The sequence below is a fragment of the Lepidochelys olivacea genome (assembly GCF_965140295.1).
Source record: "Lepidochelys olivacea isolate rLepOli2 genome assembly, chromosome: 10".
Classification (NCBI taxonomy): Eukaryota; Metazoa; Chordata; order Testudines; family Cheloniidae; genus Lepidochelys; species Lepidochelys olivacea.
In genome coordinates this window covers 7326364-7343148 of record NC_140420.1, presented here as the reverse complement: position 1 = coordinate 7343148, position 16785 = coordinate 7326364, and the positions used below count along the sequence as shown (strand labels likewise).

Genomic DNA, 16785 nt, shown 5'->3' with positions numbered 1-16785 from the left:
ACAAACAGGATGTATCTTTGCTGCTGGCTAGAAACCCTGGCGTCCAAGGATCTCCTCCACCTGGTGATCCCTATTCTGCGTTCCTTCCCTGCTCCTCCGCTGGGAGCCCTTGCTGGGGTAGAGACCGTTCTGGCTGGAGCTGCACTTGGCCACATTGGTACCAGGCTTGCTCTCTGGGTACGAGGGACCAGAATAGAGAGAGGTTTCCAAGGGGAATTCCCGGGGGAATCTCCAACCACTGCAGCTCTGCTGTCTGCATCTGACTCAGCATCTGTGCGCTACGGCAGGACCGCACCGCCTGGGGTCCCCTCAATACCCCTGTGTGTGTGCTGATTCTGGGGGAGGGGGCCAGAGTAGTCTGAGGGCAGCCCCTGCTGTCAGCATCCTGGAGAAGAGCACACACAAGTCACATAGGCATGGATCCCCCAGGCCCCGTAGGCAGGGCTGGAAAGGGGTCGTCTGGTACCAGCTAGTAACGAACCTCCCATTGTCCCGTAATGCAGTTGCAGCATGGCCTGACACTGGCCATGTCTCCAGTGTGGTCAGGAGGCAAGGCTGATGGTGAGAGCTGGGCTTGCCTGCTCCCCACACCCCCCCACCCCAGCGTGAAGATGCTTATGATAAAGGTGTCAAAGAATCAGTCTTTCCCACCCCACCTCTGATATGGTGCACGCAGCTTCTTGCCTGTGTCTGGGGCAGCGCTGGGCATCTCACTAGTTCCTGGGCACCCTTGGCTGGGTTGCTGGGGCAGGGCTCTCATGCGAGTGCGGTGGGTTTAAGTTTAGTTGCTGGAGGAACCCTGCTGGCTCTTGGCCATCTCGTGAAGGACTAGAATCGCTGGCCTGTCAGCCGTGCCTGTATCAGATCTGCACCTGTCAACGAGAGCGTCAGTCCTGGGGTGTCTGTCCAGGCCCGTCCCTAATGCAAATAGAAGGGAGCTGTCCAATAATCCAGCCCAGTGTCACAGATCGGGGCCCCTGGCAAGGGCCAGTCCTGGCAGGGGGTTAAGATAGGATCTGAGACCATTGAAGGGAGAGGGTTGAGGGGGGGTGCCCGCACTGGGAGGAGTCAGTGTGTGCAATGGCTTGCCGGAGCCCTGGACGAAAGCGGTGTCCTGCCCTCTCGCGCCCCTGACCCCCTCTTCCCATCGTCCAGGTTGGCTGCTTTGATCCGTACAGCGACGACCCGCGGCTGGGCATCCAGAAGATTGCACTGTGTAAATACACGGCCCGGATGGTGGTGGCTGGGACTGCGGGGCAGGTAGGGCGGCTGTGGGGGGCGACGCTCTGGGGGAACAGCCAGTCAGCCCTGTACTGTTGCTGGGCTTTGCTTAGGGGCAAAGTTTGGGGAGGGGGAAGGGAGTGCGGGGGCCAGGGGCAGAGCCCAAGTATTTGGTGGGGAGGGTGGGATTCTCAGGCCATGCTCTTGCTTGGCTGTAGGTGCTCTGCCTCTTAAAAGCGGTTCTCCCAGGACTAGAGAGCTGATGCCAGGGCATGTGTTTCAGCTGTCCCAGTGACCTGGCCTGTAGGGTGAAGGGCAGCACCCCCTGGCTGGTGGCATCTCCCCAGGGCTTGGCAGACTTGCTGGGGGTGGGTTTGACTTGGCAGGGGAAGCTTCGTACGTTTCCCATCAGCTGTGGAGTGTCTGCTCTGTCTCCTGCTTCTGGGGAGCCTCCAGCTGCAGGGGTCCATCTGAGCAGGGATAAACTCCTTTGTTAGGGACCAGCTGTTGTGCTGTGCCCCACTGGCCAGCCAGCCCCGCTGGCAGGAATGTACCAGTCGCTTCCTAGAGGAGAGGTTTCCCTGGCCTAGCTGCCACTTAAGACTCCATTGCTTGATCCTCTACCCCTAGCTCGCTTTGGCAGGACGGGGTAGGGAGGGCAGGGGCACTGAGCATTGGCGCCGGGGCGGGCGTTGGCTTTGGGATAAGGGCGGGTGCTGCAGTTGAGGGGTGCTTCGGAAGAGCCTCGGGCCTGCACTTGTCTGCCAGACCCGGGGCTGCTGGTGCCTTGCTGTCACGGGCACCAGGCTCCCAGCTGGAGGCCAGGAGCTCTCCCCTGAGAGAGAGATGCCGGTAGCGGGGAGATGCCTTGGTGGAACTGGCCCTCAGTGCCACGTCTGCCTCTTGCCAGGTGCTCGTCATGGAGCTGAGCGACGAGAAGTCGAATCACATGATCAACGTGGCCACGGTGGACCTGCTGCAGGACCGGGAGGGCTTCACCTGGAAGGGGCATGACCGACTCACCCCCCAGAACGGCTCCCTGACCTTCAGCCCAGGCTTCCAGCCCAGCATGCTGGTGCAGTGTATGCCGCCGGCTGCCGTCACCGCCGTGACCCTGCATGCCGAGTGGAACCTGGTGGCCTTTGGCACCAGCCACGGCTTCGGGCTCTTCGACTATTACCGACGCAACCCGGTGCTGGCCAGGTAGGGAGACCCTCCCCAGGGGCCCGGCTCCAGCCATGGAGCACGTCACGTCCAGCTTGGTCCTGGCACTGGGATACCGAGTTGCGTGGCGAACAAACACGACAAACCCTGTTGCTCCTTCCCATGGCAGACGGGCAGGGCCGGGCTCTAGGGAGGTTCGGCTCCTTTCTCCCCTGTGCTCAGGGAGGGGCACCGTCCTGTCCCACAGCAGCCCTCTACTCCCCGCTGCAAGGAGCAGGGCCAAGGATTCTCCCTTTTAGCCTTTGACTGGGGGTAGTGGCCACAGCCCGTTGCTGTACTGGGAGAAGCTGAGATATGAGCTGGCGGGGGGCATGTTGACCCGTGAGTGGGGCGGAGGGAGGTTTAAACCTTGTGAGGCTGGTCCCTTTCCCATGCACACCTAAGTCCTAGGGGACTCGGCTCAGTGAAGTGGGTGCTGCAGCTTGCCAGCAGACGGTCCCGTGCAATGCTGCAGCCTCCGGCTGGCTTGTCCCCGTGCCGCCGGTGGTCCCCAGCAGTCGTCCAGTGCTCGGCTCGTACTGATCTCCTGCCTTCGGAGCTATTCTGGGCTCCTTACCGCTGCAGTGGAACGAAGGGGGGTTGGGTAGGCCAGCAGTGTCCCTGCTTGCCAGTGGGGGAGCCCAGGTATCCTGACTCTCGGCCAAGCAGAGGCTGTGGCTGAGGGATCTCCCGACCCATTACTGTGCTGACGAGGCTTGGAACAGACCAGCAGGTGCCCTGGGGGTTTCACCCCCCTCTGCTGCCGCTCTCCTGCCTCCCGCAGAGCGGGTGTGGCTGTCTGGGCTTGCTTGGGGGGGAGGGGTGACTCTGCGGCAGGGCCCACGCCCCCCGTTGTCACTCCCCAGGGCAGAGCTGTCCATCTCCCCCCGCCCGGCGGCCGCTGCTCCGTCCTTGTGTCGGGAACCTCTCCAGACGGCACTGGGAGGGCTGTTCCTTCTCCTGCTGCAGCCGGGGGGCAGAGCGCTGCATGGGGCAGTGCCCCGTTGTGGGAGCGTGGCCAGGAAGAGGGTCCCTCGATGGAGCAGTTCCTTGACAGGGGGGCAGCAGGTGCTGACCAGGGAGCGCCTGGGGGTCCTGACTGGCTCGAACGCTTGTGGAGCGTGTTCTAGACACGGTGTCCCAGCCGGACCCAGGGTGCATCCGCTAGCCAGGCTGCTCGGGGCTGAGCCCCCTACAGCCACGTCACTGAGTGCTCTGGGATGAAAGGGGCTAGCCTGGGGACGCCCGATCCTACTGTCATGGGGTGGCTGAGAGGTGCCCTCGGGTGGGCACAGCCCACAGAGGGGCCTTACTGAGGAGGCCTCGGAGAAGCTGAGGCGGGAGGGTTCTAGTCCCAGTTCCCCGTGTTTGTGGGTTACCTGATAACTGCCTGTTCCAAGTGACATTCGCGGGGGGTCTACATGGCAGGCCCTGCCGAGCCGCCAGGGCAGAGCTAGGCATTGGCACGGTTGGGGAGAAGGCCGGGAACAAGTCTCCCCTCTGTGAACATGGCCAGTCCTCGGGGCTCCCCACTCCTGCACCCCAGACCGCGGCGAGGCCCTGGCTGGCGCCGAGCAGCTGTCCGTGCCCCCGCAGGTGCACGCTCCACCCCAACGACTCCCTGGCCATGGAGGGGCCCCTCTCCCGAGTGAAGTCTCTGAAGAAGTCCCTGCGCCAGTCCTTCCGCAGGATCCGCAAAAGCAGAGTCTCCGGCAAGAAGAGAGTCGTTGCCAACAGCTCCTCCAGCAAGGTAACCACAGGGCGGGGCATGGTGGGGGACTGTCCCATCCTGCGCCTGCCCCCTGGGGTGGGGGCGTCCCCGGGAGCGGGGCGGTGACCTCTCGTACCTGAACTGCCGGGGCGGCGGGTTGGCTCTTTGACACAGACGTCCTTTGTCCCGAGTGCATTCGAAGAAGCACTGGGGTGAGATGTGAACGGAGCAGGGCGTTCGTCAGACTGTTTAAAAATAAAACTGCCCCTTCCCTGTCCCTTGCAGCTGCTTCCTTGCCGCCTCCACTCAGTAGCGTCCCCCCAGGGCCGGTGGGGCCTGAGTTTCTAATGTATAAACCAAGCAGAGTCCCTGCTCATGCTTTTCTTTGACGCACGTCTTCTGGGCAAAGGGAAACTGAGACCCGGAGCGGCTAAGTGACCTGCCCGAGTTTCCACAGGAAGTCTGTGGCAGAGGAGAGAATTGAACCTTCCACGTCTCTGACTAGTGCCCTGACTATCCTGTCCTGCCTCATAGCTTAGCACTAACTCCCAGAACCCGGAGGGTCCCCTGCTCTCCCTCAGGGACCCCAGGAGGGGCTGTCCTGCGGGTCTGCTCCCTAGCTGACGGAGGGAGGAAGTTGACCCCTGGAATCCAGGCTGTTCACAGAACTGGTGTCTCCTCCCCCAGGTGCAGGAAGCCAATGCCCAGCTGGCCGAGCAGGCCGGCCCCACCGATGTGGAGATGACCCCCGTGCAGAGGCGGATCGAGCCCCGGTCGGCCGACGACTCGCTCTCGGGGGTGGTACGCTGCTTGTACTTCGCTGATACCTTCCTCCGAGACGGTAAGGCCTGGCCGCAGCTCTGAGTGGGAATACAACCGGGCAGCCAGGAAGGGAGTCCCCTGAGGCCTGTTGGCACAAGCCCTGCCATGCTGAGCTAGACCTACAGCTCCTCTGGCTGGACCCCACTGTCTCCACCAGCCCTGAATACAAGATGCCCAAGAGGCAGGCGTTCAACACCCCTGATCCCCAGCTGGTGCAGTACTGTACTGAGAAGCAGGGGTAGTTTCTTCCTAACCTTGTCTGGTTCTCACCTTACACCCTGAGACATGAGGATTAATATCGTTTCTAGCTATGCTGTCTAGTAGCATTTCAGAGAGAGAGTTCCTACTCCATAGAAAGGTCTAATCTTTAAACCCTGCTTACTTCAGTAAAACCATGTGGCAGAGAGTTCCCCAGGCTAGCACTGCCTTGTGCAGTTCTTCCTTTGGTTGGTAGACTGGCCAGTGCTAAAGACCCTGAGCTCAGAAAGCGCAGCTTGACCCGGGTTGCTTCTGGGGCTTTGGTGTGGGTTGATGATATGCTAATACTCAGGGCTGCCTGGGGGGAGGCAGTTTGCTCCGGAGTCCCCCATTTGCGAGGGCCCCCAAACAGAACGGCCCGGTACAAAGCTGAGCGGCACTGTGACCCCGTGTGCCCGGTTGCAATGTCCGGAATGGGGAGCCAGGCCCAGCCTCGTGGGATAGAAAACACTGCTGTGGGGTGAGGTGTCTCCAGTACTTCCTCGCCCTGGGGCCACCCCTCAGTAGTCTGGCTTTTGGGGGGGCCCAGGCCCCCCAGCACCTCTGCGCAGCCCTGCTAATGCTGCTGCTTTCCCCCTGCTCCTCAGCCGCACACCACGGGCCCACCATGTGGGCTGGGACCAACTCGGGCTCCGTGTTCGCTTACGCCCTGGAGGTCCCGTCCCAGGAGAAGTTCTCGGAGCGCTCGGTGGAAGCGGTGCTGGGCAAGGAGATCCAGCTGATGCACAGGGCGCCGGTGGTGTCGATCGCGGTCCTGGACGGGCGGGGGAACCCTCTCCCGGAGCCCTACGAGGTGTCCCGGGACCTGGCCAAAGCCCCTGACATGCAGGGCAGCCATTCTGTGCTCATTGCCTCGGAGGAGCAGTTCAAGGTAAGAGAGGGGAGGGGCCGATGGCTGCGTCCCGTGCTGTCCGCCGTGGGAACCCTGCCGAGCTGCGGCCTTTTGCCGCCGTTACTCTGACCCGGGTGGCGTCGGTAGCGGGAGACGCTGCCTCCTGCTGGCTTCTTCCGCGGGGACATTCCCATTCCCAAGGGAAAGGGGTGTCTGGCAGGGGGGAGGGCGGACATTGCAAACCCTGGCTTGGGTGGAACCACGTTGTGGCAGGAGCCAAGGGCTCAGCTGTGACTTTTTCAGAGATGAAATGCCCCGGCTTTGGTGCAGGGCATTTCAGCTCTAAAAGAAGTGGGTGTCCAGGGCCCGGGCCTTTCCACAGACCACACCTCCCTTGGAGCTGGGCCTGGCTCTCGGGAACACACTTCCTAACCCAGCAGGGCAGCGGCCTCCCCCTTGGGAGAATGATCCCTTTAAGCCAGCCATGGGCTCTCTAGGCTTCTAGGCTGGTGGCTGTGGGCTAGTGAAGGGCGTGGACATGGCATACTCACACAGCCATTGCCGCTGCTGATGGCTAGCGCCCTGGTACACCTGACCGGCCTTGATCCTTGCCAGTAAGACTCAGCCGGCCTGTGGTTAGGGCCCCTATGAAGCTTGTGGCCACACACAACATGGGTCCCTTGCCCCATAGCAGTGGGGCGGGGAGGCAGGACCGGGTCTCCGCTCTCGAGCCGGCTTGCTCTCCGCCTTGACCCAGGTGTTCACGCTGCCAAAAGTCAGCGCCAAGACCAAGTTCAAGCTGACGGCCCACGAGGGCTGCCGGGTGCGGAAGGTGGCGCTGGTGAGCTTCACCAGCCTGGCGTGCGAGGACTACACGGAGAACGGCTTGGCGTGCCTCACCAACCTGGGGGACATCCACATCTTCACGGTGCCCGGCCTGCGGCCGCAGGTCCACTACGACTGCATCCGCAAGGAGGACATCAGCGGCATCGCCTCCTGTGTCTTCACCAAGCACGGGCAAGGTGAGCGCGCCGCGCTGGTGGGACTGGCGGTGGCCGGGACATGGATTCCTGGCTTGGGCTCCTTCGGCTCCATTCGCTTGGCTCCAGGCTACCCTGGTGTGGGAGACGGTGCTGTGCAGTGGGTAGAGCGCTGGGCTGGGACCTGGGAGCTGCCCTCTCATCTCTTGGCTGGCAGGGACTCTCCGTCCGTGCAGTGGGGCCCTGATCTCCTCCCTGCTGAGCCGGGGCAGCTTGGGGGAGCTGGTGCACTGAGATCCTGCTGGTACATTGAGATGCCAGGAGAGCGTAAGCCGCCCTGGTTAATCTGTCCCAGTGGGCAGTGGACCCGCTGTTGAGTCTCTCTGGGCTCCCTCTCCCCAGGCTTCTACCTGATCTCGCCTTCCGAGTTTGAGCGATTCTCCCTGAGTGCCCGGAACATCACAGAGCCGCTCTGCTCGCTGGAGCTCGTCCGGCGCCACGGCACCACCTGTCTCAGGTAGGCCAGCCGGCCGCCCGGGCTGCAGCAACTGCAAGCTGCTGCTGCCTTAAGCAGGGTGTCGCTGGTGGGGAATGCTGGGCGTGAGCAGGCTCCCAGCACCGCTGGTCCGAAGCAAACTGGCTGCTGCCAGTGTCATGAGTCTCTGAACAGCTGGCCGGTCTGGCTAACTGCCCCTAGATCCCAAAGGCCCTGCCCTCTGTCGAGCTGGGGTTGACTGTGGGCCCGTCTGCAGTTCGGTCCCCTGCAGCAAAGTGCCCCCTCTCCCCACTTCGCTGCCCTCCCCCCAGCAGGCTGGGAACTGGCGGTGACAGAAATAACGCTCTCTTCTTGCTCATCAGCCCCAGTTTCACCGGGACACCGAAACTGACGCAGGCTAATGGGACTCCCGTGCTGCAGGGCTCTGAGGCGAACGGCTCCCCCGGCGACGGCACCCGTAAGGAAACTGCTCTGACTCTCTGAACCGCTCTGGCCTTCCGCCGAGGGGCTTGGTGTACTGCTGGCGGAGCTGGCCTTCCCAGCCAGCCAGGCCTCTGCTGCCCGGTGATGCAGATGGGGAAACTGAGGCATAGGGGGGTTGGGACTCGGCTAAGATCTGTGGGGATCATGGCAGAGGAGGGTGCTTGTGCTTTTTGCTGCAAGGCTGCTCTTCTCCTTCCTAAAGCCCATGGGAAGACAGTGGACTCTAGCTGCCTAAGGGGACGGGGTCTCTCCCTGGCCTGTGGTGGGATGAAGTGTTGCTGGGTGGTGGATATCTTCCCCTCTCCAGTGCATGCATCATCTCCAGCCCAAAGACCCTCTGCCAAAGTGGACCCCTCCGACAGGCTGGCAACTGGGTGCCCTGCTGATAGCCAGGGGGCCGGAGTGCAGCCCGGCAGAGTGAGCCGTCCCACTTGGCCCAAAGCACACCCCGTCTTGTGGACCGGGGACCTCGCTGCCCCGGGTCTGAACAGCTGCTGGGACAGTTTGGGTCCCGCAGGAAGGCTCGTCCCATGGGTGCTGGCAGTCGGCACGCTCCTGGCAAAGGAAGAGGCACGGGCATCACTGGCACGGCTCCAGATGTGCTGTCTCTGAGGGCAGGGGGTGTTGTCCAGGGGAGCCGTCAGCTCCTTGCTCTGCTGGCCTGGGGTGCAGATGCCCGGCCTGCCCTCTAGCTGGCCTGGCACCATGAGGTGTGTCCTGGAACCAACCCCAGTGCTGCGTGTGTTCTCCTCCAGGGACGCCTGAGGAACCCCAGGCTGCCTTCTCCCTGGCGCCCACCGACTCGCCGAACAGCCCGGAGAGCCCCCTGGACACCACCGGGGACATCACTGTGGAGGAAGTGAAAGATTTCCTGGCGTAAGTTTGGGCTCTGGGAAGTCACTGGTGCCACGAGCCTGAGTGTTCTCGGCTGGAGGGCTCCGCTCTGGGGCCTGGCAGCATCAGCTGTGCCGTTGTTGTTCCTTGGGCATAGTCACCATCTAGGCTGGGGGATGTTTACGAGATAGAGGAGTTCCCCGTCTCCCAGGCTCCAGTGGCTTTGTTCACCTTCCCCGCACGCAGCCCCCCCGGCCGTGCCGAGGGATCGAAGCGTGCACTTGATTATCGCAAGCTGCTTGACTGGAATCCGGTGAGATGACGCCTGCGCTCCTCCGGGGGGCGCTGTGCATGCACAGAGCTGCCCACCCTGAGGCCAGAGCTCTCTGCAGTGTTGGATGGGAGAGGTGGTGAAACCACTAGCCATGCTGCGCCTTGAGGGTGGCAGAGGATTTTCACCCTGGTCTCTTCCCCAGGGCCCACCTCCCCGGTCCCTAGCTATAAGGGTCCTGCACCCTGGTCAAACCCGGGCTGTACGGACAATGCAGCCTCTCTGCTGGGAGCCCCTTGGCCAGGCGCATGGAGAGCCTGTGAGATAAGGCCGGTCGAGGGGGTCCCAGCACATGTGTGCACATCTCCCTCCCTCCCCCCATGGGGCTGGGCTTGTGCAATGCTGGACGGCCTCCTGCCCCAGCCAGGGTTGCTCTGTGCATACCACAGCCTGGAATCAGCCCTGGCCAACAACACGGCTGGCCTTGGACCCGCTCGTGAGCTAGTTCGCTGTCTGCACGCAGTGCTGCGGGAGCCTCGCTCCTTAAGATGAGAGGCTTCAGTGCGCAGCCAAGACCCGGAGAGCTCATCTCTGCGGGCAGCTCAGCGATCCTGCCCAGTCGGCCTCTCCAGCGGGCGTCCACGGGAGCGACTGGGGGCGGGGACCTTCCCAAGCAGCTGGACTCCATCCCCAGACCCAGCTGTCTCCGTTCACGGGGAAGCCGCTTGGCGCGTCCCACGTTTGGCCTCGGATGCGGGCCTGCGTTGTCCTACTCTGGTGGGGCACATGCAGATGGGTGATTCGACCAGCATCCCCTGCCAAGTGGGAGCAATGGATTGTCTTGGCTTGCCCTTAACGTCCGGGAGGCTGGGGGGTGTCCGGAGCCCAGGAGCTCTTCGCTTGGCCGTGCTGGCCCAGCGGCTGGGGGGCGTCTCTGGGCCAGCTCCTGACCGTGCTTGGGACCGGAATGGTCTGTGTCAGCGAGTCTGTCTTCCAGCTCCTCGGAGGAAGCGGAGAGGAACCTGAGGAACGTGAGTGAGGAGGAGGCCCGCTCTCCAGGGATCCTGATTAAATGAGGTGTGCGGGGAGGCAGGGGGTTCTTGCTCTGCGAGCGTGGCAGGGCTTGGTGCCGTGGAACCTGGTGCCACGCTCTCCCGCGCCCTGAATCCCTAGGCCCTGGTGAGAGCTCGCTCAGGGAGCCTCTGCTGGTGGTGCCTGTTCCACCGGGCCGCTGGAGCCCCACGCCTGGCTTGTTCTGCTCGCTGTGGAGCCTGGCTGTCTGTCCCCCTCCAGCACCCGTGGCCGGGGAACCTGGGCCGGGCTCTGCTGGGCTTCGGGTGAGGCTGTGCGGTTGCCCCTGGGAGGCAGCTGTACTGGATCTCCTTGGGGTGCGGGGCCCGGTTAGCTGGGCACATGGCGCTGCCCAGCGCTGGAACCCCCTGTAGGAAGCCGGGCCCCAGCGTCTGCACTGCAGCTAGGGAGGCTCCTACCCAGACGATGGACACGGGAGCGGAGTCGGTGTCCCCAACCTGGTGCCCCGTGAGCCTGGTGAATGGCTCCATTGTGTGCCCGGCCTGGCCTGCCCTCGGGAGAGCTGCCTGCCAACCTGCGCCAGGCGCTGGCAGCTGGGAGACTCCTCCCCTGCCCCCATGCAGAGCGAGGCTGCGCCAGACCCCAGTGGCTGACCAGCAGAGCCGGGCTGCGCTGGGCTCTGGATGGGCTGGGGGCTGCCCTTAAAACCCCCAGGCCCCAAACTGCTGGAGGGAGCAGCAAGGCAGTGGCAAGGCTAGAACTCTGAGGCTCCAGCCACCTCTCTAAGGGAGAATCTGTCAGTATAGGGACTATGACCATGAGTTGAGCGCTCCTGATTCCATCCAGCAGAGGGCCTCATGCACACCGCAATACTTAGAGGTGTGGCCTGAACACATGGCTGGGCTGCAACTCCTGCTTCCCAGTCCATGCTCAGATTCCTTCTGTATTCTGGAGCCAGTTGTTAAACTGCCCTGCCTCAGTTTCCCCCTCTAAAATGGGGGTCATGCTTACTGCCCTCAGTGTGGTAGAGGTGAGGGGTCGGCTAATGTCCGTGTAAAGGCCATGGATTTGTTCCCCCCCACAATTGTTAGCCGGGTAAGGGGTGACTTCTGGTGCAGCCTGTGGGAAGCAATAGCCTCCCCTACTCTACTGAGGGTTGGGGGCAGGTTACCCCTCGTCTGCCTGATGCTGTCAGACAGGGCGCTGGGCCAGATGGCCGGCGGCTCTGCTCCAGTCTGGGGAGGCCTGTGCTCCAGATCACCCAGTCGCCCCTCCAAGCTGAAATCCTGCTCTGTTCCCATGTGCTGATGCAGGGGTGCTTGCCATGAGGCGGGGGCCCCCCAGCCTTCCCCAACCCCCTACCACGTGTCCGGGCTGCAGCATGGGATCTGTAGGGGCCCAGGTCAGCAGGACTGGCCTGGATAAATGACTGCAGTGACAGAGCGGGTCGAGAGGCAGAATTCCCGTCCCTTGGGGATCGCTGGCGTTCAACGTTTCCGTTAGGAAACGCCTGATCTGCTCTGTGCACCCGTGAGTCAACCCCTCGCCCCTACTTGCTCACTGGCCCCCTCGGGGCTGCTGCAAGCTAGTGGATTGAGCATGGGGCTTGGAATCAGGATTCCTGGGTCCTGTTCCTGGCCAGACTTCTTCGGTCCCGTTTCCCCAGCTGTGAAATGGGAGCAATGCAGGTCCTCAAGTGTGCTGAGATGTTGCACCCAGTTCCAGGTATCCCTACTCCCAAGGGGCCTGTGCTGCCCCCATGGGGCAGTTTGCAGTGCTCCATTTAGGGCCTTAATGTAGTTTAGGGAGCTGCTGCAATTGTGTCTTGCATCATTTCCTCGTTTAATAAAGGCAGCTGGGCAGTGCGTTGTTAAAGGCAGTGTGTTAATTTAATGGCTGGCCCCCAGGGGATCTTCTAGGTTTAATAACGGGCAGCACGTGCTCCTGCAGGGAGGGGGATGGTGCGCTCTGGGGGAGCCTCCGGCCTGGTTCTCTGGAGCCCTGCAAGGCAGGGCTCAGCTGGAGAGCCTTGTACTGCACTCGTGCAGGCCTGGGGACAGCACAGTCCTTTGTTCTGTTCCTGGGAGAACTTTAAGGCTATGCCCATGGGTGGGTCGTCGGCAGTGGGGATTGAACCTTGAATCTTTAAAAACAACCCAGCTCCGTCCTCCATTCCTGGAGGAGGCTCCTCGCCTCCATGGCCCAGCCACTACTAGAGGGGGGCAACGTGCTAGGCTGGGTGGGTTACGCAACACTCTGCTGCTTGCTACCGAACCGAACCGAGAGCAGAGATGCTGCCATGGGGCGAAAGAATCCCCATTAGCGGCCAGCAGTAAAGGGCTTATGACCCAGTTCTGATTGGATCCAGCAGAGGGCAGTGTCCTGCATTAGCCACTTCATGAGTCAAGCTGGTGAAACTTTTTGGCTTGGTGTTGTTTTTTGTTTTTTGTTTTTATTTTTTTAGCCGCCTTTCCCTTCTCAAGGTTCGAAGTGGCCCTTTTTTGAGAACTTCCCCTACTTTTTGCCAGTTAAAAAAAAAAACCAACAAAACCCCTTTTTCCCCCCTTCCCCTTCTCAAGGAAGAACAAAGACCAAGAGCTGGCAGACCACAGCTGACCGAAAACCCTGGAGGGGAGACTGAGTTTCATGCAGTTGTTTCGCTGTTTGAAAAGCCTCTTGGTGCTGCCCCATTTTAAACATGGCTGGAGACTAGGTGGTCCAGCGGCGCTCACCTTTCCATGCCGCCACCCCATAGTACAGCAAACTCTCCGACCCCCCCGCCCCCAACCCTAAACGGAGGGTGGGTGAGACGGCTTGAAAGCTGCCTGTAACCCGGGGCAGGGGGCGGGGGGCATCTCCCGTCGCCTGCTCACTCCCCCCCCCCCCCCCCCACACACACAACTGCACCCAGGCTGGTAGTGTAATGGACAGGAGTGCCCTGGAGTATCACGCCTGGGGTGCTGTACTGATTTGCACGTGCTCTCTGCAGGGACCGTGCCGGCTCGTCTCCCACGCCTGGATTCCACGGACACGAGACTTGACTGAGCCAAGCTGTCGGCTCCACTTCTCCCCAGAGACCCTCCGCGTAACTTAGACTCGCCTCCTCTCTAACATCCGGCCGGGAAGCTGGAGCCTGACGCCACCCCCCCACCGCTCCGCCCCGGTTCGAAGGTTCTCTCTCCGCCGAGCCGAGCCGCCTTCCGCCAGCGGGCCCAGCGTACTGCAACACTACAGCTCTCGCCCCCCGCCCCCCCCAAAGCAAAAACCGGACCTGGGGCTGCGGGGTGAGATCACTGCTTCCGCCTGGCCTAGACCGGGAGGGAATGCATCCATCTCCAGGGACCCCATTGCTGGAGCGCGGCCTCACACGGACGCCTGGGGGGAGAGTCGGACACGGTCTGGGTTGGGGTTGTTTTTTCCCCTTCTCCTCTGCTGAGCTCCCAGAAGGACTCTGGTCTGGGGTGGGGGGCGGGGGGATAGGGACACTGCTTGGCCTGGGGGAGCAGCTTTTCCAATACTTCGACTTTCCTCGGAACCGGCTGGCCTGCCGCAGACGGTAAGTCTGTGAGCGCTGGCTGGACTCGCCTTAACACCCGTCTGCCACTAGGAGGCCCTCTTGCTCAATACCGGATTGATATTGATTCCTCAGTGGTGTTGACGGCATTTCTCCCCCCGGCCCCCCCAAATAAACTCCAGAGTGTCTCACTGGCACTGGAGGTGAATCAGCCACGCTAGGGTCCAGCTCCCTTCCTAGCACCTTTCCCTCCTCCTGGGGGGCAGGAGAGCCAAGTTCCTGCTCTGGGTTAGCAGCCTTTATTTTAGGGGCCTGGTTGCCTCTAGGGGCCTTCATCTTCCATCTTCACAGCTGGCTCCAGCTGGGTTCCCCCCCCCCCGTCCCCCTTGGAACACCTTTAAATGAAGGAGACCGGGGCAGTGTCAGTCAGCACCAGGCACGGCTCGCCCAAGATGGGACCCTGCCATGCTGATCCAGGTGTGGGTGACCCAAGGCCAGTGCCTTCAAACAGGCGTGCCTAAGGGGCAGATGCCAAAACAAGGGGCTGTAGACTCTTCCCGCCCCTTCATTGCGGTGCTGAGCAGCTGTCTCTTGAGCTCACCACCTCTGGAAACCGGTCCCAGCGATTACGCACTTTGGTTTCCGACGCCTCTGGATGAAAACGGCTTGAGACGTTTGCCGGCCTGCACTTAAGGCCATTTCTGTGCAGTTGTGAATTTACGGGCTGCTCACCGCCTCAGCCCGGTGTGAGACGGGGACTGAGTTCTGCTGGAAGAGGGGTGCCTTCCTCTGGTTTCAACCAGGCTTTGCAATAAGACAGGGGTCCAGCCAACTCCTGCCGCTTCGGGGCAAAGCCTCCTCTGAAGTGGCTTCCCACGCAGCCTGCTTTTAACAGGGGCCACCCGACAGCCCCTGGCCCAAGTTATGCTTTTAACCCCATGTGGCGTTTGAAACTTCCCTGTCCACTGGGCTGAAAGGTGGCTGCCGGTCAGGGACGTTCATTCTCAGGCAGCGGAAGTACAGGTGCCTGTCGATCAAAAGGCTTGTTCCTGGCAGACCGACCCGTTTCAGCGGGGATATTTTAATCCATTTCCTTAGGATCCTGTTTTCCCTTCAGCGCCGCTGCACGGGTGGGACGAGGCTTTTGGATGGGGCGGGGGGCGGCTCGGTGAATGTTGAAGATGGTTTGTTTTGACTTGGTCAAACCTAAAATTGAGGGACGGGGGGAGGCCCAGAGGCAGCTCTGAAGAGCTCACCCTGAGCAGCTGTTGAGGGGTCGGTCTCGTTTCCAGCAGTATTAGTTTCCTTAGTTGCTCTGAGCAGGGGTGTAGAGCAAAGCACGGTGGCCGCTCGGGATTCCTGTCTCTAAACTGGATTGGAAGGTGACTTCCGGCACCGAAGGGGCCAGCTGGCTTGGGATCTCCTGGGGCTGAACGCTCCAGCTTTCGGAGCGTTATGGCAAAGCCTCTCCCTGCGGGGCTGGGAAGGAGGAAGCGGAACTGAACAAGCCGGGCCCAGGGCTAAAATCTGGGTTGGCTGCCATCTCTCTGCTTTGAGCTCTCCATTCGTGGCTAGGGAATATCCCCTGCTGTGCTCTGTTCTTCCCATTGGGAGGGGGGAATCTCGCAGCCAGGTCAGCTGTTTGGTGGAACCAAGCTTTAGCCGCCGAGCTCTCTCTTGTGTCCAGGGTGCGCACTTGTTCCCCCCACCTTGCAAGGGCTGGAGGCCTGGAGCTGGAGACCAAGGCAGGCCCGGGATAGAGCGAATGCCATACCCCGTCAGTGCCTGATCCAGGTTGCTTTCCAAAGTGCCAAAGGGCCTGTTGGGCCCTGACTCCCGGAGGCCTGAAAGCCCTGGTACCTGAGCTGTTGTAGGAGTTACAAGGGCTGGGGATGGGGACATCCCCCTGCAGCCCCCTCACCATGCCTTTATGGGTCATCAGCCCCACCTCTTACCAGTGCGAGCAAATGCCCATCTCCCCTCGGCCGGCCTGGGAATGGCACCTGGCTGCCTTGTCACATGGCCCCTGGTGCCAAACCAGCTCTGGGCCCACCCCGGTTCTCTCTGCGGCTCTTCGGGAGGTGCATGTCCCTGAATCTGAGCCTGGTACCAAGAGAGCGAACGCTGTTACTCGGCAGCGTGTCGGGGGTGGGATGGGGGCTCGGCTGGCCAGCGGCTGATACTTTGAGTCTTTGAAGGAACTGGCTGGGCTGGGGGCAGAGGAAGAATCTGAACGGCACAAACTCTCTGGACCCCACCCGGCTCTGTGTGCGAATAGTATTTTTCTACACTCGACCTTTGCTGCTGGAACTGATACTTTGTACAGCTGTTTTGGTACTAGATCTGGGGAGGGGGTTGGGGGCGGGAGGGGGGGAGAAATGTAGTCGCCATGTGCCATGGTCGCCATGTGCCATGGGGTCCCCTGCAGTCTAACCCAGCCCTGTGGGATTCTAGTGGCCCCAGTAGAACGTCCCCCCTGTGTCTTTTTGGTAAGATGAATTTAGCATTGTCTAGTTACGAAATACTGGTTTTTAATATTGAAAATAAAGCATTTAATATCTCTTAGCTTTGGCTGTGCCTGTCCCTGCTCCCACCCATCTGAGCGTTTCCCTCCCTCTACAAGCGGGATCTGGGGGTGGGGGGGGTGGGCAGCAGAAGCCCTGTGCTCGAGGGTCGCTGCACTCCAGCCAGGAGGCTGGGATCTGCCCGGGGAGCAGCCGAGCCTGGGCCGGAGCCTGGCAGCACAAGGTACCTGGTGCTAGGAGAGGAGAAGGTTAAACTTTGCCTGTTCTCCAGGCAAAATTCACTCCCGGAGGAGGCAGCTGGCCCCCCTCCCCCCAGAACACAGCCCGGGACATGCAGTGCCTCCTACTGGGGCAGGAAGCTGCCTCCTCCCCTTCCCCTCTGTACCTACAAGCCCTAGGACCTAGGTGTTGGTCCCTGCCCCCACCAGGCTGGTCCTGGCTGTTCACCACCTGGCTCCTCTTTCCCTTGTGCTTCATCTTCCTGCTCTGAACAGATGGTCCATCGCTAACCTGGGCGCCAAAGGCCGGGTGTTGGGAGGGCCATTGGGGCAGCCCTGGGGTGAGGTTAATGCACAGCCCCTTCTATGCTGGGCGGGGTGGGGG

The 16785-nt window shown here is 61.6% G+C and overlaps 1 protein-coding gene across 1 annotated transcript in view; it reads left to right on the top strand.

Annotated features, from left to right (window-relative positions):
- LLGL1 (LLGL scribble cell polarity complex component 1) overlaps nucleotides 1–16016 on the top strand; it is a 72614-nt gene extending 56598 nt beyond the window's left edge. The window contains exons 13-23 of the mRNA XM_084641522.1: nucleotides 1156–1260; nucleotides 2132–2424; nucleotides 4021–4174; nucleotides 4823–4976; nucleotides 5803–6086; nucleotides 6805–7069; nucleotides 7430–7544; nucleotides 7886–7980; nucleotides 8762–8882; nucleotides 10109–10188; nucleotides 13133–16016. Of these exons, the coding sequence (XP_084497648.1) occupies nucleotides 1156–1260; nucleotides 2132–2424; nucleotides 4021–4174; nucleotides 4823–4976; nucleotides 5803–6086; nucleotides 6805–7069; nucleotides 7430–7544; nucleotides 7886–7980; nucleotides 8762–8882; nucleotides 10109–10187 (1665 nt within the window). The 3' untranslated portion in view covers nucleotide 10188; nucleotides 13133–16016. The remainder of the gene's footprint in view (nucleotides 1–1155; nucleotides 1261–2131; nucleotides 2425–4020; nucleotides 4175–4822; nucleotides 4977–5802; nucleotides 6087–6804; nucleotides 7070–7429; nucleotides 7545–7885; nucleotides 7981–8761; nucleotides 8883–10108; nucleotides 10189–13132) is intronic.
- The last annotated feature ends 769 nt before the right edge of the window (nucleotides 16017–16785 follow it).